Below are 21,288 nucleotides of genomic sequence, written 5' to 3'. Positions count from 1 at the left end.
GATTTCTTCCAAAGACCCACCTCTCTGTTCTGGCCCTGGGCTCAGCAGCAGTGTCTGTGTGTCTGTGGCTTAGCTTGACTTGAAGGCACTGAGTTTACCTGTGACCGCTGTGTGGCATTGCTTCTGCTAGCTATGAATTGGACCAACTCAGTGTCAGTATCAGCTTGGCTGGGCAGGAAGCTTCTCTGTGTTTTGGTTTTATTTTTTTGCACGGGTATGCTTGTGCATGTGTGTCCACATGCCCGTGAAGGTCACAGGACAACCTCAAGTATTGTTTCTCGGGTGGCCTGGAACTCACCAAGTAGACGAGGCTAGCTGGCCACCAAGCCCCATGGACCCACCCTTCTCTGCATCCACAGCACAGGGTAAAAAGCACATACCATCATGCCCAGCATGTTTGCTTGTTTGCTTTAACAAGGATTCTGGGGATCGAACTCAGGTCCTGGTGCTTGTAAGGCAAACACTCTACTAACTGGGTTACCGCCACACCAGGTCTGTAAAGAAAAACTGTCTAAAGGAAGTAAGAAAGGGACAAGAAAAGATAAAAGGAAGAGCCATATAGGCAGGCCCAGCAGTAAAGGCAGAATCCTGCCACCCAGCTATTCAGGGAGCAGAAGCAGGAGGATACAGGTTTATAGCCAGCTTGAGCAACAGTGAGTTCAAATCTTGGGCAACATAATGAGGTAAAAAGTAAGAAGAGGCCTGTGAGTAGTGTTAAGAGATAGAGCACTTGAGAGGCCTTGGGTTCAGTACCTAGACCCACACTCCAGCTGAGTGGGAACCTCAAGAGAGGCTGCTGGGAGTTGAAACACCAAGGGGGACAGCAGATGGGAGTCACATAAGGGACAGGATAATAGCCCCGTACACACATGATGGCCATCCTACACACACACACACACACACACACACACATACACATACACACACACATAGACACACATACACATACACATATAGACACACACACACATACACACATACACATATAGACACACACATACACACACACACACACACACATGGAGAGAGAGAACACCAACATAAGCTATGATGTCCAAATGATTTAGGGGACATGCTGTATACTAAGACATGTCACAGGGATTCCCATCCAAAGGAACGTGGTTGCACCATAAGAAGCAAGGAAGGAAGGGATCACCCTGAAGATTTGGGCAGCAAAGGTTCTTCTCAGCGAAAGTAGGGAAAGAAGGGCTGGAGGCTGGAGGTCAGCAAGAGAGATCCTGTCTCTGGTACCCAGGGCCCTGAGCACATGACCATCACACAAAAGGTAGCAAGGGGGACTGGGAACTTACTGCAAGGCTGCAGTCTGCCTGTCTCAACAAGTCCAAAGCTCTTTAGCCCTGCACATACAGGCCTCCCAGAGCACGGCCTGGGCCGGGCATCCCAGTCTCCTTTTAGAGCCTGGGCACACACGTCTTGAAAGCGAGAGCAGTGGTTCTGGGTCCCCCAAGTCTGAGTCTGGAAAGGACCCTGAGCTCTTTCTCTGGGATCTCTACTGCCATCTCCAGACCCGAGTCAACTCTAAGATAAGGAGAATTGTTGGTCTCTGTGGTGCACACTCCCAGCCATACCTCAACGCCACAGTGAGTCAGGAGCCGGCTTCGGGTGTAGCTGGGTGGGGACTGTTTCTCCGCTGTGTGGTATTTCCCATCCCTGATGTTTTCTTTGACTCACAGGAACGAATTCAGAGCATGGACAGACATCAAGCCCGTGAAACCGATCAAAGCCAAGCCCCAGTACAAGCCCCCAGATGACAAGATGGTTCACGAGACCAGTTACAGCGCCCAGTTCAAAGGGGAGGCCAGTAAGCCCACCGCAGCTGACAACAAGGCCATGGATCGCAGAAGAATACGGAGCCTCTACAGTGAGCCTTTCAAGGAATGCCCGAAGGTAAGACAGCTCTTGCCGCACAGCCTGGAGAAGGCAGGACGTGGGGCTCCAGCTAGTCCCCAGGAGCTCCTGATGAATCCTACCTTTCTTTCTTAGCACGCAGACCTGGGGCATCTCCAACAGGTTATGTCCTGTTGAGGTCCAAGGGCACATTAGAAAGGACCATTATATGAAAGTAGATTAGCATTTGGCACATCTGACTCTGCATTTGAGAAATGAAGAATAAACGTGCAGAAGTCTCCCCCTAATGCTACAGCCTCTTTCACGGCCAGCTTCACAGCCTGGCTTTGGCCCTGAAGCTGCCCCTGTACCTCGCTCCAGTCCCTTCCTCCCCCGGCTGTAAAACACATTCACCTTCACTCAGCCTTCCCTGATCAGCACCATCCAACAGTGTTCAGTGAGTGACAGAAAACATGCCTGTCACGTAGAGAACAAGAACCATCATCCCCAGGGAGCTGTTTCTGCATGAGGACTTGGGACTTTTTTTTATGTTAACACTGCCCAACATCTTTTCATCCCAGGATGGGTTTGTTAACAGGAGAGACAGTCTGGACAGAGCGAGCAAAGCGGCCTCACAGGTACATTGGCTGTGTGTCGAACCAGATGAGGCAGGGCACATACCATTTTCCTATGCGTAATAATAGTAGAACACATTGAGGAACGAAATAACTCCAGAGCCTAAGTGGCCTTTCTCTCCTCTTGCCCTCAAGTCTAGCATTCAGTTGGCATTTTTACTGTGTCAGGACCACTTTTAGCTAAGGTAACTGCCCAATCCAGCTTGTCTGGGATGCACCTAGCTTTATCACTGAACATTACTTGTTCCCAGAAACCGCTGCCCCAATCCAAGCTAACTACAATGAGATCACAGGGCCTCAGTTAGCAAATGGCCCGGCCTGGGAGACCCAGCATCAGTTCTGTCCATCCAGAGATAAAATAGGTCCCAGGATATAAGTTGGCATTGAATGAAGGAAGATTCCAACTGAGGAAGGAGAGAGGATAGGGGAAATCGGGGATGGTCGGCAGGGTTTACCATATTGACTCATCTAGCCCAGGGGCTCCGGAGTCCTCTGAGAAAGAGAAGACAAGACTGCCTCTTCAGAACAAAAGGAAGGAGGCCGGAAGAGAGGCCTGCACACTGAGTGGCTGCTCTCAGGAAGCTGGCAAGACCCAGCCAGAGATAAGCATTTGGCTGGTAGTGTCCATTGCCTGCCTGATACCTCTTCCAAAACTATGTCCTCAACACTCCAGGGACCCACCATCCCTACGAATACCTACCTGCCATCTTTCATCTAGAACCTGGATGGCTGGGCTTCCCAGAGCAGCTTGCCCCCCACTCACTGAAGCAAACCACATGCCCTGGTCTGAGCAAAATGAAACCTAATAATTCCAAGGAGGAGGGACAAGAGATGCTGTAACCGTTATCTAAGCTCACCAACCCCCTGGCCTGCTCCCAGGGAGAAATGGCAGGACAGAAGCATAAGTCAGGTGAGCACTGCTACAGGCTGCCTGTGGCCTGTGGATTCAGACCAGAGAAGCCAGGGGCCCAGACACCATGAGATTCTGTCCTCGCCCTGCCTCTCTGCTCTGCCACTAACCCCTATCGTGACTCTTTCGTTAACACTGCTATGTCTTTCTCTAAATTCCCTCTCCCACTCCCTCCCTTCTGTGTATCTGTGTATGTGCTCCGTCTGTCTGTCTCCCAATGCAGGTAGAGAAACCTAGTGTTCAGAGTTCCAAACCAAAAAAGACCTCAACGAGCCATAAGCCCCCGAGGAAGGCCAAAGACAAGCAGGTTGTGTCGGGCCAGGCTGCCAAGAAAAAGACCACAGAAGGCCCCAGTGCTACCAAACCCGAAGACAAGGAGAAAAGCAAAGAGATGAACAATAAACTGGCTGAGGCGAAAGAGTAAATGTCACCACACTTTCCTTTTCTCCCCTCCCCCACCCCCTATATTTAAGCCAACAAACAAACAAACAAAAAAAAAAAAAAAAGGCCACAAAACTAATTAGAGACTTTCCATCTGCCTTAGTTCCAAGTGTCCCAGGAGCCCTGCGGTTGGTTTCTGATGGGAGAAATTATGTTTCTGAGGCCACTGACTTATTACAGGTGGCACAGCATCTAGCCAAGGGCCCCCCGGGAGGTCAGAAAGCAGTGTGCATTGGCTGTACCCTTCCTGTGGGTCTAGGTTGGCTCAGGTCTTAGTTACTGACAAGAGCGGCTCCTGGTGGAACTTGGAAGCGTCTGCTGCAGGGTCTCTTCCCCCTGAGCCTCCCCCAGTTTGCATCACACCATTTTGGACCTTAGGCAAATATTCTTTCCCAAGTTCATTGGATGTTTGCATGCTGCCCAAGTTCAGCTTGGGCTTCAGCTGTTAGAACTTGTGAAAATGTTAGAGACAATAGATCAAGAAACCAACCTTGGCCTTACTGTCAGTGAAATGGAATTGTGTCTGTTAACTAGAAGAAACCCTCTCCTGGAACCTCTGTTAGGAGTGTGTGCCAGTGTTTTGTGCCTATCGGTGGGCTTTGAATAGTGGATCAAGTAATAGGCCACTGGCTGAAGCCAGCCAGCAGGGACAGAGAGTATTTGGATTGGATGGTGTAGGAGGAGCTCTGAGCATTGGGAGCCCGCTTTTCTCTGCCCTCAGCGTGTGCTGTGCAGGTGGCTAAGGGAGAGCGGTCAGGTGTGAAATGGCACATGACACGCTTATTGTGACTTCCTGTTCCTGCGGTGTGGAAGTGGAGCATAGAGACATGACGGCAAGTGTGGTAGCACACCCTCCCAGCCCCGAGCTCTCGCTCTGCTCCACAGACAGGTCAGTGTGCTGAGCATCTGGCCAGAGTGTGTGTCGGTCCCGCCAAGCGCTCAGCAAAGCATCTTTGACTTACGATGCTTAGAAACGGCTCTCCACGTATTCCGTGTTGCAGTGTCGAGTGTGTGTGGCCGAAGCCCCCTAGAGTTGTGTTGTAGAACTTAGGGAATGATTATGAAAGGAACCCGCCCTCCTTACCGAGGAGAGAACCCAAAGTGTCCACCAGAAATGTCCTGGTGAAATGTATGTTGCTCCTGTCCTGGAAGTTCTCATTTGCTCATTGTTCTGAGTAGCTGGGATGGTGTAGCCCCAGCTTGCTTTCTCCTGTGATGAGTGGTACAGAGGGCAGGTCTCTTCAGGTCCCTGCAGTTTGGGAAGGTGGAGCTCCCAAGCGCCAACTCAGTCTCTCCCTGTAGACAGGGAAGGCTTCCCTTGCCTGCACCTTGTGTGCACTGCTTGAGACATGTTTGGAAATGAATGCACCAGTGCTGGGCGAGCCTTTTTTTTTTTTTTTTCTTATCAGAGCAGACTAGAAATGAAGTCTACCGCATAAGCTGATGCCGTCTTTTCTGACTCAGGGCCTGGACCGTGAGGGCGACAGGCTACGGAAGGGATTGATGAGTCTTGTTACCTCAAGGTTTCACAGGCCTGTTCAGAATTGCCTAGAGCTCAGTACTGTTCCTGGCTACCTGGTAGCCAGCCCTACTGTTTACCAGAGAACACCATCAAGTGCTCCAACTGTAGCTGCCCGTGTGTGGTCCTCTCGGGCCCGGCGTCAGGCAGTTCCGCTGTTAGCCACACTTTGATTTCCCTGTAGAATAACCGTATGTTTTGCAGACCAAGTAAGTCGGAGTTTACAGTGCACGGGGATCTTTCATTTAGTGTTCACGTTCTGCACACCTTGTGCCAGGCACGGTGAGCGGGCAGGTCTCTATAGCAACACATCCAGACAGAGGTGCATGTCTACCCCACACGTGCTGTGACCAAGTTGAGTTGATGTTGTGCGCACATAGCTTACCACAAGGACCCCCTAGAGCCTTGGGGGCTGAATTACCTACTCTGCCCTGCCTGAGGCTTTAGGTGACCTGGAAAATGTCCTTTTTGGGCTGTCAGGATCCCCCTCTTCTTCACACACCCACCTACGAACACCGTTTGCTCTTGAATGTTTCACTCCACTGACCAGAAACGTCCTTTGATTTCTACTGTTTACAAACAAAGCTCTCCTGGTCTTGTTCTGTCTCCCAAGTGTACTGGACAAAACTGACCGTGGTTCCTCAAGCAGTGTTTGGTGTCACCTCTTCGCAGGGGACCAAGCCTGTTCCTCATTCTGTACATTTCCCTCTGTTCCCTGTTCACCCCGGGGCGAGAGAGCTGGAACGGAGACTTTTTTTTTTTTAAAACTTGGCCGGCCTGCAAAACTCCTGGAAGCTATTCTCAGCTTTCTGTTCTCTGCCCCAGCTCCCAGACAGCAGCAGAAGCTGTGTTGCGCAGCGGCGGCGGAGGGGAAGTGTCTAATTAGGATTGTGTGGCCCGGGTTTTGTTGCATACCACAGATTGTCTATGTATCACGCAGTGCTCCCCTCTCTTGGTGCTATTTCCTTCCTGATGTTAGTAAAAAAGAATGACAAGAAACGATTCATGTATAGCCAATTGATTGTGACGTCTCGTGGTCTGTGCTTGCTCAGAAAGCAAACCAACAGGTTTTTTTTTTTTTTTCCCCTAGTTATAAATAAATGCTAAAGACGAACACCACTTTCTTGATCGTATTTCCTTGGTGAGGCCCAGCCTGAGTAGTGTAAAGGCAACAGCTTTTGGCATCTGAGTCTCTCTGGACAAGATGAGCTGTGCCTTGCAGGTTCCCCGGGGTCTCTATAATGCAGCTTGCCTCTTTTAGATTGCCTCTCAGGTACTAATTGCAAGCAGTCAGAGCTAATTTGTTGGGAAAGGCGAAGATGGACCTGGAGACACCCTGGCCAACAAGGTAGTGTAATATTTTCATGCTGTGTCCCTGCAACAGTGACCGTCTGAGCCACGCACTGACTCATTGTGGTGAGACGCTGCCACCTAAGTCTTCCCGTTTGTGGCCAGCAGCGGCGGCGTTGGCCCTGGCCTCCTTTCTTGCAGGGGTGGTAGAGGTACCTCAGCTTACTCATCTCATCCATAGTCATGTTACAGGTTGCACCCAGGGGTTGGCTCTGTGTGTCGTGCATGTGTCTGACATGGGACTGAAAAGTGGCACAGACAAGGAGGGAGTTTCAGTCAGGGAGCTCGGAAACTCAACTGAAGAACAGTTTTTCCCGTAGGGTGGGAAATAAGGAAAAGCTTCCCGTCGGAGGGCACTAAGAAGGGCGGCAGGGTATAAGTGTGCTGGGTGTGGGGGGACAGATGTCAAGGCAAGGGAGTAAATTCGAGGATGGGAAGGTGTGGGGTCAGTGGAGAACCTCAGGGCAAAAACCATGGCAGCTCACTTTGTTGTCCTTCTGGTAAAGCAAGAGACAAAGACTTTAATCTCGTCATTTCTCCAACATGTGTCTATTGAATACTGTTGTATGCCAGGCTCTGTGCCAGGCACTAGGGGAGCCGGGAGACTGAGACCATACTTCTGATCACAGTGGGCATGAAGGAGGAGTCTGTTCTAGCTGGTTCCATGGATGAGAAAGGACTCGGCAGATTGGGTAGGTGTCGATCAGGGGAACAGAGCGGAACCTACCCAAGGCACGCCAGAGGAATGTGCTAAGCAAAGGTGTGGTCGGGCCATGAACCCGATGAGCTCAGGTTCGGGGGGTTAGTCCACTGAGGGTGGGGGTGGCAAGGGCAGGAGAGTACGGAGTTCCGTGGCGGAAAGGGTGAGCGTTGCATTGTGGGTGGCTACTAACTGGGGCTCCATTCCACGTGCCCAGGTCGCACCTGTGCTCTGCATGCCTGTCATCATGCTTCCTGCTTCCCCATGCCACAGCTGCAGGTCCCTCGAGTTCTCGCCGAGAGCCCTTAGGGCCACACCTCCATTGCTGGCCCCACCTCTGAGTTTGGGAATACAGTGTTAAAAATCAATCTAGGGCACTGATTATTTTTTAAATTACTATATATTTGTTTTCCAGATGACTGGAAGACATGGGCACCCACCTGTTACTTTTATATGAAGCAGGGTACAGACCAAAAAAAAAAAAAAACCTCAACAAATAAAGATGTAGACAGGAATGAGTTAGTTTTCCTTCCCCTCAGTTAAGGAAGAGAGATTAATCAGGATTGGGAGGAGGACAGGAGAGCTCTGAGAATCAGAACCAGACCCAGAGCAAGAACTGTCCAAGGGAGGAGGTTGGAGAGCAGGTCAACCTGGCCTGCTTCATCTGTAGCACCCCGGTGACCCAGCTCAAGCCCACACTCCTGTGGCTCCCAACACCACAAGAATCTACAACCCTGACAGATTTCACATCCCTAAGACAACCAACAACTAAACCAGGCAGGTCGTTCTAGAGTAGGCCACTGTTGTAAACTAGTTAGAAATGAGTTTCAGTTCTTGCTTCGGATTTAGATTATTTTGGTGCAATTCCACCCAGGACAATCCCATCTCATAGAGGCTGTGGACCCTGTGGTACCTCGTGGTAGTTTCCAGGTCCATGTTTGCTCGAATGCTGAGATGCTCACATTTCAAGTATGGAAAGTCTCAGGATACACCCTGTAGGCCATCAAGCAGTTAAAGCAGGCGGCCGCTCCCCAAATCCTGTCTCGGCACAGCCTGGCTGGAGCCTCTGAGACTATGGTGACAGAAATGTCCTTTTCTGGACCACACGTCACAGCCTAGCAGGTACCCCAGATTCTTGCCCCAGAACCTATGGGGTTCACTGGACCCCTAATGTTTAGGCCATCCTCCAGTGCATGCAGCATCAGGAGAGCGAGGCCAAACACCTCAGGCACTCTCTCAGGGAGCTTGGCTGAGATAGAAAGAACCCTCAGACACTGCAGAGCTGGCAGCTGGGTCTTCAGCCTCTGTACGCTTCTCTCGAAGGAGGGGACAGTAAGAGTAGGGATGTGACACCAGGGTGCAAAGGACATGGACAGATTGTTTCAGTGCCGTGTGGTAGTGGGACAGTATGTGACAACTCCCTCGCTGATAGAAGTGCAGCTAACTGAGAAACCAGTTATAGAAGAGGCTGAGTCAAACAGTCCAAAGACAACCATGTTGAAAGAATTCCAGCTATTGGGTTCTTTGGAGTCCGAGGACTGAATGATGGCCTACAATTTATACTTTAATTGCTTACAAAGCAGTCTGTCTATGAGCACAGTGAGGCAGGCATTTGCTCAGGGATCAGATGAGGAAGGGTAGCTCCAAGGGAAAGCCCTGGCCAGCTTGGCCCAGCTTGAAAGACAGGAAGCTTAGGACTGGCTAGAATGGATCAGGTTCCCTAGAAGTGGGACCCTTGAGGAAAATTACACCCAAAGTACACAAAATTGCACTGTGGCCGGGCCATCGCTAGCCCTCCAGCGAGCTTGCCCTGCACTTTCTGTAGATACTGGGACCCAATGCAAACTGGGAGGAAATCAGAATTGGACCAGGTCTTCTGTTACCGACTGTGGGATGGAATCCAGAGGATGTTCCATTCCTAAGCAACACAGTTGGTATTGGAGAAGCCATGATAATCCAGGCATCCGATGCCCAAGGCTGCTGACTGGAGGCTGCTCCTTGGTGCTTTTTATTCCCAACCCTGGAGCGAGCTGACATGTCTGTCTCTGTCCTCGTGTGAGTGGCCACTTGTCCACCAGGGATCAGACACAGCTGTCTCAACAGAGAGTCTCGGGCATCTTACCTGGGCCCAACAAAATTTCAAGTGCATAGAAAAGTAAATTATTGCCTCTGCTAAGGGCTGATACTGCTGGAGGGCTCTTTAAAGGGGCCTCGCAAGTCTCACCATGTCATTCCCCGCTTGAAACCATCGGCTCCAGTTCCCACAGCCCTCGGAAGCTGCTTCTCACCTCCATGCCTTCCCTACGCTGTCCCTCCTACCCAGAATGCCCTTCTCCTGCTTCTCACCCGGCTAACTCATCCTTCAAGACTCGGCTCAGGGGACTGCTCCAGGAAGCCTTGCCTGCACCTTCCAGGCTGGGTAAGATGCTCCCTGTGTGTACCTTCATCGTGGAACTCATCACATGTCCTGTGTCGTCCGCTCACATGTGTGTGTCCTCCCCCTCCCCCCAAACTGGATCATGCTTCTCCGGGGAAAGGGTCAGCTCCTTCTGGCATCTACTTCCTGGCCCAATGTCTACCACAGAGAACTGTCTTCTGAAGTGTTGAGTGACTCCCGAATGCGTGAATGGGTGAGTGACCATAAGAACTGGCTGTGTGCCCACATTCACCATGGTGCCTCCACAAGGCCTCTTCTGTCTGCCCGACAGCTTTGCTGCTCATAAGAAAGGAATGGCTGTGGCTCTCTGAGCGCCTCTATAAATCACCTGTGCCCATTCCAGTCTTGCAATGACACGTCCTTCTACACGGAATCTCTCTGGACACCCGGAGCAGACCTTGGTTAATTGATGAAGATACTATCCTTTGCTCTGCATGGGGAGGAGGGCACGCTCAAATAAATAAATAAATAAATAATAAAAATCGATGTGCAAGTTCCCAGTAGCACAGTTAGATAAGAGCTGAGCCATTTCTGTCTGGCCGTCAGTCAATAGCAGGATTATCAGGTTCTTGGCAACCCATTGAGAGAATCAATCCTCCCCTGACTTTGCCTTCTTGGAGTTAAAACAACTGAAGATGCTTTTGATAATAATACTTCTTATACATACAACTGGGAATTCATTTCATTCTTAGAAGGTCAAATCTATAAAATATATTTAATGATTTTTAAAAAATAAATAAGTAAATGCATTTATTGGGCCACTTACCACTTAGCTGACTTCAGAAGCCCATGCTCACGTGGAGAGTGGAGCCCCCACGTCTTAAAGGAATCTGGGAACCAGGAAGCTAGCCCTGGGACTCTGGTTTTTATAGGTCGCAGCCCACAGGAAGGGAGTAAGCATTGAGTGATTAAGTCACAAACTCAGACAGCCTGTGAGTGTGAACCTCTGAGTGTGAGCCTGTGAGTGTGTGCCTGTGAGTGTGAGCCTGGATAGCCTGTGAGTGTGAACATGTGAGTGTGAACCTCTGAGTGTGAACCTGTGAGTGTGAGCCTGTGAGTGTGAGCCTGTGAGTGTGAGCCTGTGAGTGTGAGCCTGGATAGCCTGTGTGAGCCTGTGAGTGTGAGCCTGTGAGTGAGAGCCTGTGAGTGTGAGCCTGTGAGTGTGAACATGTGAGTGTGAGCCTGTGAGTGTGAACGTGTGAGTGTGAGCCTGTGAGTGTGAACATGTGAGTGTGAGCCTGTGAGTGTGAGCCTGTGAGTGTGAATCTGGCTTTGAAGCCAGTAGTTGATGTTACAGCTCATTCTTGGTCCAGCCCTTGGATGAAGCCAGGACTCCTGCTATCCTAGAACACCCGCACCCCACAGTAAGCAGCCTCCCCACTAGTAACCTGATACCAGAGGCCCTGAATTCCTAGGCAAATGGGGGGGGGCAGGGCACACTCACCTGAGGGTAAGCCTTGTGGATGCAGCCTCCTTGTCCCTCCCTGTGATTCTAGCTGCTAGTCCACGTGTTGAGCCTCCCTGGGTGGACTCCTGCTGGTGTCCCTTCTGCTGCTGTGCTCAGGCAGGGTAGCCCAAGAGCCAGGGCCCTGCTGCTTCCTCCAACTGCTTTCTCTGCTAGGGTGTGTTGAGTCTGGCTGGTAAATTCTGGAAGGGCGAAGGAGCAGGGGCGCTAAGCTGGCACTGCCTAGGGCAGTGTTCTAGAAGATGCATTTCTCAAGAGGTGCCGCTGAGGCCTCAGAGTCCTGCAGAAGTCTTGGAAGTCAGGGCTAGTCAGCTGCAGCGCAAGCCAGCCTTGGTTCTGAGCAGTAGTATTTGGATCTCGGTATTCACAGAGAGGAGTGAGCTCTTCCATGGAGTTCTACATTGTTTGCACCGTCTGTGCAACTCTAGGCAACTCACATTTCCCTTCTGAGCCTTCTTTCTTCTAGGAAGTTTAAGGGAGAACAAGCCCAAGCTGCAGGGCCCGTACATTTGGAAACAAGAAGCTGCATCCTATCAAAGGTTCTCTTAAACATAGATAGCCCTGTCGAAAGGGACCAGAGATCCTGAGGCAAGCAAAGCTAGGAAGATGTGCATGTCCTATATACATGGTCCTTAGACTTTGATGTAGTGCAAGTTACTTTTCAGCTCCCCATTTGGGATGCCAGCCTCTACCGTATGCCAGCCCGTGCTACAGCTGCCTAGTTCCTAACTGTATTCAGTGGCCACACACTCGGCAGACATGGGTGAAATGTTAGGGGAAGAGAGGGAAACAGCAAGCATCCTCCATGTTCTTAGAGGGCCCAGTCTAGAGACAGCTATAGCCTAGTAGTTATCGCCTGATGGGAGCGCAGCCGTGGAGGAAGGAGTCAGAGATGGGCTCAATAGGTAGGCGCCCCAAGAATTGAGTCTTCATCCCTGAGGAGGGTCTCTGAGCCAGACAGGCAAGGAGAGCAGGAAGGCCGATTGGTAGGAGAGGGATCAGAGCAAAGAAGTTGTGTTCTGTGTGGAGGAAACGCACATGCATCTTAGCTGTCAGTTCTGAGCGGTAGGAGCTGCCTTGAGACCTGTAAGGGGGGCAGTAGCCTGGTCAGTGAGGGCTGCTGAGTTCTTAGCTGGGGGGGGATGTTGTGCTACCCAGAGAGGCTGGGGCAAGGACACAAAAGCTGTCTCTCCTGGGGCAGGCAGTATGGTGGTCCTGGGAGGGTAGTCCCGGAGTGCCAACACCAGTTCCTGTCCTGAACTAATCATTGAGATTCCACGGTGGGCTGTACCCACCCCAGAATACTAAAGGTCCAGGGCCAGGAAGACGTGAACAGACAGATGCCAGGAGGCCTGATGGCCCCGGGTACCAGTAGACTGGCTGAGTGGGAAAATGCTCTCCTGGAGCAAAGACAAAAGACTTCCCAGCAAAGTGATGTGTTGACCCTAGAGGGAACTTTGAATCTGTTTGAAGAGACACAGGACATTCAGGGTGAAGGTCTGGCAGGGCTGGTGTGGCTCCTGTTCGCTGATGGTGACATTGTGTTCTGAGTATGTTGACTAGTGTGTCTGGGGCTGCTCTAGGCACAGCCTGGGTCTCACTTCTGTGCTCCTGGCACAGGACGGAGTAGAGGGTACACGCCATAGACTTTGTCCAACGAGTGGGTAAAAGAGAAAGGTAAATCAGAGAACAAAGAGGACACGCCCCCGCTGTTAATGTCCTTCCATGTCTGCTAGATATACTGAAACGAAAAGGAACAAAGCATAGCCCAGGGTCTAGAGGGAAAGGCAGACAACCGCCAAACAACATGGTGATTACCAAGGGGCTCTACTATGTCATGGCAGAGAGAGAGAGAGAATCGGGGAGCCCTCCAGGGATCTTCCTAAGAATAATGAGCCTTCCAAAGACAGTTTTCTTGGCAATGCCTCTCAGGTGCTGTATTTCCCATCTCTAACTTAGGAACTATTATACCTAGGAAACGTGAGCATGTGTGGGGGACCGTGGAGGACAGCAGGCAGTGAAGGGTCAAAGTGAAGACCTATCGGCCTGTCTGCCATCCACCAGATGCTGGGTGCTGCTGTTGACATCCCTAGTCATCAAGCCCTTTGCGCCAACTGTATACCCAAGTCCACCCAATCACCACAGTGCTGGAAGGATTGTAGTCTGACCCAGCTTGCTGTCCACAGTGGAAACTACTTTGCCACTCTCACCAGACCAGGGAGTCTCTCTTTTGGGCTGGCATTCCCCCTGAGCAGTCTGTCAGCCAATGCCCTTTACTAGACTGGGAGACCACAGCTAGAGAGATTGGTGTATCCGAGGCACCATTCCATGGCTAGGAAAGAGCCAGGTCAGCCTTTGAGCTCATCTCTCTGTGTTTTTTACATTATGGGATGAAGTGTAAGGACGGCACAGCCTGGCTCACAGCTTTTGCTCAGCTAATGAGGCTCTATCGCTCTGCGCCCTGCCCCGGCTTTTCCTGGGCAGGACTCTGTGTAACAGAGCATTGCCCCGTCTCGGCGTATTGAGGGAAGTCTAGGGAGAAAGATTAGGTTTGGGGAGGCCAGGGGACACCAGTGACAGCCAGTGTGCAGTTGCTTTTCCAGCTTCTCCAGGCCAGGACTCAGTAGTCTGACTTCTAGATTCTGGTTTTTTGTTTGGTTTGTTTGTTTTGGTTTGGTTTGTTTGTTGTTTTTGTTTTGTCTTGTTTGGTTTTAGCTTTGGGGTGTATGTTGTGGTGTGTGTGTGTGTGTGTGTGTGTGTGTGTCAGAGAGGAAGAGAGATAGTTATGTGTTTTGCTCATTGGGTTTGCTCATTGGCTCGATAGCTTTGAACTCAAGACTCTCCTGCCTCGGCCTCTCAAGTGCTGGGATTACAGGCACACAAACCACACCCACTTTCACTTCCAGATTCTGGGAGAATGGATCCAGTGCCACTGTGCTCTGGAGGCTCTGACTGTCTCCATGGAAACAACAGGTTGTGGGTGAAGTGTCTGAGACTCGATGTCATATGCATTCTTGAAGTGCTAATTTGAAGTAGGAGAGCCTAGCACAGGAAAGATGTGTGTTCGTCCGTTCACTGGAAACACACTCAGCCTTATAGTTTGACCGGATCCCTGAGTGAGATCCTGTCTAAGGTGCAGAAGGCACAGTTGTGAACAAAATAGGCCTGGCCCCTACCCTCTGAACACCTCCATACAGCAGGGGAAACATTAACCCAAAAAGTATGCAAGTAATTGGCTAAGAAAAGAGACAGAGAGCCGGTGGGCCCCTTGTGGCCATGACTCTGGTCAGAGCAGGTTTCCCGGGGCAGCAGCCGCAGTGAGAAATACTCTCAGGATGGACTGGCTTTATTCAGGTGAAGAGCTAAGGGAACATTTGGGGGAAGAGAATGAGGATTGGAAGACTTAACCAGTGCAAAAGCTAGAAAATGGGAAGGAGGGGAGTAGACTGCCGTCCTGCTTCCTGGCGGATCTGGCTCTCCATCCCCAGCGCAGGGAGAAGTCCCTGGAGAGTTGAAAGCAGGGAAGGAGCAGACTGCTCTCCTGAAGATGCTCATCTCTGGGTGGAGCATACACTGGAAGACAAGACAGAAAGTGACTATGTTGGTGTTTGGGACAGTGCCCTGTGGCAGGTGGGAGGGGTGTGGAATGAGAGGAGATGGGACGATAGGACTCAGTGGGAAGAAGGAGGCGTCTGAGGGAGAAGAGGACACTAAGGTTGATTGACTCTGGCTGGGGCCATGAATTCAGTGAGCCAGGTGTTGGGACCAGTATCTATAAATCTTTCCCCTGGGCCCTCTGCATTCTGTAGACTGTGCTGGGTACTGGATTTTCTTCAGACAAAGCACATGGTCCCAGCCTGAGGCACCAAGCGTCTAATGGAATCTGAGTGTGAGGAGACAGAATCAGACAAGGGATGTGCGTGAGAGATGTGAACAAAGACCGTGTGAGGAAGCTTAGCCCACCCAGCCAAGTCTTCAGGGACAGGCAGGAAGAGTATGTGGGGAGCTTGGACCAGGAAACAGAAACCAGAGCCGGAGGCAGCACCAAGAGGCTCTAATCATCAGTAGACAATCAGGGAGGACGAGGACAAAGTTCACAGGAAGGCCCTTTCTGCAGGAATCCATGGGAGTTGAAGGAGATAAATCATTATTACCATTACCCTGGGACTGGGTGTGTCTGTGTCATATACCCAAGAACTTGACAAATACAGTCCAACTCCCAGTAGTGAGCCTCTGCTTCTGTTCCGTACAGTCCCTGATAACCGGTATCCCCATTTTACAGGTGAGGAAACCAAGGCCCATGTGGTTCAGTAACTGCCCAACACCTCTCAGGCAATGAGCAGACAGAAGGGAAGATCAGGCCAGCCTGTCGGTCTCACTTCCAGAGGTGTGCGCTGTGGGTCCCCCAGGCCAGGGGAGGTAGAAGGATCATACCATGGAAGGTCTGACGCTGGCTCGGGCAGGAGACCCAGTTGTACGGACTATCCGTACCCAAGATGAAGAGCCACCTTGTGGCCCAGAGGGACCGAATCCAGTCACTTTGCTAGCCCACCACCTCCCCAGGTCCCATTGGAGGGGCCCTTTGTCCCTTGTATACAGCACTGTGAGCCTAACCCCAGCTGCTCTAGAGGTGGTGGGCACATGGAACAGAGGAAGGCTGGCAGAGACAGGAGCCATGCTGTGACTGCCTAAGGACAGTGAGGGCTCATAGTAGCCCCGAAGGTGGTTCTGCGCATGGGAAACCCTGTCAAAATCAGCCTGATTTTCAAAACCGGTGCCTAATTTATAAAAGTAAGAAGAGCAAACAGCCAGCTAAATGTAGCAATCTACATTTAAGGAAGACTTCCGTCTCAACCCTTCTGAATTATTCAAACCAAATCATAAATAACTTAAGCACATGAACCCTGCAGCTTGGTGGGTAATAAATGTCCCATCAATGCTTACAAACTTTGTAAAACTACCTCAGGTTCTTTCACTCTAGATGATACGTCTCATTTAACAGACGGATGGCTGGCTTAGACACAGTATACCCCGGTCCAGGCCAGGGCCAGGCCAGATGCTCCTCTTCACATAGAAGAGAACACACTGAGGCATACTTATGTCTGCTTCATTGACATGAGACTCCAGGAGTGGCAGCCATGCTGTCGTCTTTAAACATGTATATTTGCTTGTTTTTATTTTTAATTATTTGAGGCCAGGTCTTCCTGTGTAGCCCTGATTGTCCTGGAACTCAAACAAACTAACCCCAAACTTAACAGAGATCTGCCTACCTCTGCTTCCCAAGCGCTGTGATTAAAGGTGTGTGTTCTCACCATTAATATTTGCTTTTTCTTGGGTGCCACTCACCGGAAGTGTTGAGGGTTTGTTGGGAAGACCCAGTGTTGCGAAGCTTTCCCTAGTCTGACTGGACGACTCGCTCCCCAGAGCTACTTTTGCTCCCAGATTTTATCTCTGATGCTTGTTTGGTTTTCCCTTAGAAGCATCAAAACTCAGAAGGTAGCTTTGGTTTTGTGTTTTGTGTTTCATATAGCCCAGGCTAGCTTCCAACTGTTAATGTAGTCCAGGATTACCTTAAACGCATGATCCTTCTGCTGTCTCCACCGTTACCTGACAAGTGCTGGGGTTACAGGGGTGGGCCTCTATCTCTAGTATATGTAATGCTGGAATAGAACCAGGGAATTCTGGGATAGAACCAGGGAATGCTGGGATAGAACCGGGGAATGCTGGGATAGAACCGGGGTTTTGTGCATGCTAGGCAAGCACTCTACCGGATGAATGACAACCCCGATTCCCCAGGATAATTTTTTAAATTATTTGTTTGTGTCCTGATTGTATTTGCAAAAAAAAGGGCATAAGAAAAAATGAAATAATTTATAAACCTAATTTCATTGCATGTTTTATATTTTTAAAAAAAAAATCACAAAGCTGATTTGGATAATCTAATTTGCCAGACTACCTTGAACTTTTCAATCACACAGACTTTTCCCAAAGCTAATTAAAAAGAAAAGGAAAAAGGGTATGTTTTAGGTTTATTTAACTCATTTCTAATCTGTGTGTGTGTGTGTGTGTTTGTGCGCATGTATGTGTGTGTGTGTGTTTGTGTGTGTGTATGTGTGTATGTGTATGTATGTGTGTATTTGTGTGTGTGTGTTTGTGTGTATTTGTGTGTGTGTTTGTGTGTATGTGTGTATATCACATGTGTGCAGGAGTCTACTGAAGTCAGAAGAGGTTTCAAATGCCCTTTAACTGGAGTTACAGTTCAGTCCCATGTGGTGCTGGGAACTGAACTTAGATTTTTCCAGAAAAGCAGCAAGTGCTCTTACCCACTGAGCCACCTCTCCAGCCCTCTTTTCTAATGTTAAAGTTTTAATTGCATTTATGTAGGAGTGCATGTGTATGAATATAGACACATGCATTCCACTGCACGCATGCATAAGTCAAAGGACAACCTGTGGAAGTTGGTTCTTTCCTTCCAGCATGTGGGTTCTGAAGAACGAACCTATATATGAGTGTCAAGCTTGGAAGTAGGTCATTTTACTGGCTCTCATCTCTTATCCTAATACTAACGTTCATGAGATTGAAAGTAGTTAAAGAGTAGTAAATGAATACTTAAAGAGATTTAACTACTAAGGTAAGAAGTTTGATGGCTGATCAATTTGAGATTAGATCTGTTTTTTTTGTTTTGTTTTTTTGGGTTTTTTGTTTGTTTGTTTGTTTGTTTGTTTTTTAAATGGCTGCGGGTGTTCAGTAGGCTTAGAGCCAAGGCTGCAGGCACCCAGGGCACACAGGTCCCAACCCAGGCTCAAGAACTGCACTTGTGTATGAACTTTGTGTCAGCAGGGGGCGCCATTGCCCTGTCCGTGGGCCGGAGGCTGCAGCTAAGTGGGGCTACATTGCCTCAACTTCTTTAAGATGGTACCCAGGTCACCCAAAGATCTGAGAAGATACATCTGACAGACTTCCTACTCGAGTCTCTTCTGAGTTCAGCTTTTACCTTCCCTCTGACCACCACCAGCACTGGAGGGGTGTTAGTGCCATGTTTGGATTCTGTAGGTCTCCCAGCTTTGCCTGGCCCTTGTTCACACTCTTAGTTTCTCTAGTGACAGCGAGGCCAGGACAGCTGCCTAACTGTGTGGTGCTGAGCCAGAGGCTGCACTGGTCTTCTCTTGCCCCCGTGTTGTCCAATAGTAGCAGTGGGGACAGTATAGACAGGCTCTTACTTCGGCAGTGTGCAGTCTGCTGAGTCAGAGATCCTCGGGTAACTTGAGATGCTAAATACGGTAGATAGCAAGTATCCCTTGAGGGCTTTAGGGAGGGGCTTGGGCACTAGGATTTGGGGGGAACCCCCACACACACAGGAGTCTTGGAGCAAGTGAATGCAAGAGTGTGAGGAAATAGAAGTGTGGAGGTAGATAAAGGGGACCAGGGCCTGAATGAGGAATCCCAAAGTTACCTACCAAAGGCTTGCAGCAGGGAACACTGGACACAAAGAATTAAAGAGCAGTCATATTAAAAAGAATTCGCTTTTTATTATGTATGGACCGTTCTAAATACGAATAATGAAACACTCTTCCTCTTGGGCGGTGGTTCTCAACCTTCCTAATGCTGCGACCCTTTAATACGGTTCCTCGTGTTATGGTGACCTCCCAACTATAAAATTATTTCCATTGCTACTTCATAACTGTAATTTTGCTATTGCTATATGTTGTAATGCAAATATCTGAGACGCAGGATATCTGATGTGCAACCCACGGTTGAGAGCAGCTGCTCTTGCGTATGTGAGGAGGAGGTAGATAAAAGGATGCTCTCGCCCCTTTGCTGATACGCTGTTGACCCCTTCCTTGTTCTTGGCAGTAATCATCCCGGTCTCTGGGAGCATTGAGCAGATAGTAATACAGGACTTGAAGGACGGGCTTGCAATACAGGAAAACGTGGGACTACATGGGATACACACTGGGTGGGCTGCTGGGGTGTCCACTAGACCATTCAAGTCTGGGGACATTTTTGCTGCTGTCTCTCAGGTGCTGCGCTCTGTCACTTGCAGGTTCTAATCAATTGGCAAACGCATTGAACGACAAATTCCCTGCCCTCACTCTGCATTCCCTAGTGATGCAGAACTCCAATTTCTTCTTAGCTCCTCCACTAAGAGCTACCCTGCCCAGGCCCCATGAGGCCACATCTCATCAGGCAATCTGTGTTCTGCTCTCTCCTTGGTTGGTACTTGGCCTTTAGTGATCATCTCTTTCTCCTTTGCAGGAGCAGGGTCAAACCCGCCAGTGATGCACATAAGAATCAAGGTCCTGTAGCCAAAGAGCCACACAAGGATCAAGGTCCTGTGGCCCCAGGTCTTCTGAAAGGCCAAGGTCCTGTGGTCCAAGAGCCTTTGAAGGATCAAGGCCCCATGGTGCCAGGACTGCCAAAGGATCAAGTTCCTGTAGTCCCAGGGTCCTTAAAGGGTCAAAGCCCTACAGCCCCTGGCCCTCCAAAGGATCAAGGTGCTGTGCCCTTAGGACCTGTGAAGGATCTAGGTCCGATGGCCCCAGCATCTGTCAAGGATCAAGACCACGTGGTGTCTGAGCTTTTAAAGAATAAGGATTCTGTCACCTTAGCACCAGCCAAAGCCCAAAGCCCTCTGTTGCCAGAGCCTCTGAAGAACCAGAGTCCTGTGGTTCCAGCAAGAGCTAAGGATCACAGCTTCCCAGCACCAGCACCTCTGAAGGACCCGGGTCCTATGATCCCTGAGCCTGAGAAAGATCGAGCTCCCATGGTCCCAGAGCATAAGAAGGACCAGAATGCCTCCATCTTGGCATCTTTGAAGAGTGAAGCTCCTGTGGTCTCTGAGTCTGTGAAGAATCAAGGATTAGGAGGCCCAGAGCCAGTCAAAGATACAGGTATAGATACAGCAGCCCCCAAATACCTGAAGGGACATGATACTGTGTTTGTAGCACCTGTGAAAAACCAAGGTCCAGTGGTCCCTGAGTCAGTGAAGAGCCAAGACCCCATTATCCCAGCACTAGCCAAGGACCTAGGTCCCATATTCCCAGAGCCTCCAAAGAATCAAAGCCCTGTGGTCCTTGGGCCTATAAAGAATCAAGACCCTATAATCCCAGTACCTCTGAAGGGTCAGGATCCCTTGGTGCCAGCCCCAACAAAGGACCAAGGTCCTACAGCCCCCGACCCTCCTAAGACTCAAGGTCCTAGAGGCCCTCAACTGCCCACGGTCTCACCTTCACCCCCAGTCATGATCCCGACGGTTCCCCATACAGAGTATATTGAGGGATCCCCTTGATTCCCCTGAAATGCCATGAAGGAGCTGGCAGTGGAAGTGCTTCCCTCCTGGGGAGGCAAAGACAAATATTTAATCTGCATGAAACCGTGCTGTATAGTCTTGCTGGAGTCTAATAAAATCGGTTCCTCTGGCTCAGCAGTGTCTCTGGCTCTGTGGTGTTGGAGTGCATGTGTGTGCGCATGCCATACACACTGAGAGTGGGTGAGTCTGTGGAGTCAGAAACACACAGTTAGAATTTGTCAGCAAGACCTAGGGATAGACAGGTGCTGGGTGATTTTCCCTGGAGAGATAGGAACAGATGCCCACTTGCCCCTAGTGGGACAGAACAAAGAGATGACCCACCCCACCTTGTTTAGTAACCATTAAGTTTATTGGGTTCACCTAACAGGACTATGAATGCAGCATTACCTACAGGAACACAAAACTCATTAAAGCTGTATCACTGAAGATTTTTGCATGACCTGCTGGAAAATCTTCCTGCTCCAAAGATCCTTATTCATACAGCCTTGGGGCACAGCCTTGTGAATCTTGTATGTTTCAGGAGTCTCCTGATCCTTACTTATATACCCTTGTGAATCTTGCATGTTACAGGAATTTCCTGCAACTTTTAAATTCCATCCACTTTCTGAGCCTTTACAGCCTCCTTCCAGAAGGAGATGTTTCAATTCCCAGAAAATAACTTCACAACAGTAAA

General features: G+C 49.9%; 1 protein-coding gene across 3 annotated transcripts in view; it reads left to right on the top strand.

The window, feature by feature from the left end:
• The window catches only part of MAP6 (microtubule associated protein 6), a gene marked incomplete at both ends in the record, with an annotated part of 68,613 nt that extends 47,954 nt beyond the window's left edge, over positions 1 to 20,659 (top strand). Inside the window, 3 exons of one of the 3 annotated variants that reach the window (XM_080912466.1) lie at positions 1,695 to 1,908; positions 3,617 to 3,813; positions 19,562 to 20,659. In XM_080912466.1, coding sequence (XP_080768592.1) covers positions 1,695 to 1,908; positions 3,617 to 3,813; positions 19,562 to 20,594 — 1,444 coding nt within the window. Of the gene's footprint in view, positions 1 to 1,694; positions 1,909 to 3,616; positions 3,818 to 19,561 lie in introns of those variants that run through there. The other 2 variants (XM_080912467.1, XM_080912468.1) reach the window with 2 other exon arrangements.
• Between the last annotated feature and the right edge of the window lie 629 nt (positions 20,660 to 21,288).

The sequence above is a fragment of the Micromys minutus genome (assembly GCF_963924665.1).
Source record: "Micromys minutus genome assembly, chromosome: 2".
Classification (NCBI taxonomy): Eukaryota; Metazoa; Chordata; class Mammalia; order Rodentia; family Muridae; genus Micromys; species Micromys minutus.
Note: the sequence above shows the minus strand (reverse complement) of the source record. Positions and strands in the feature narration are given on the sequence as shown.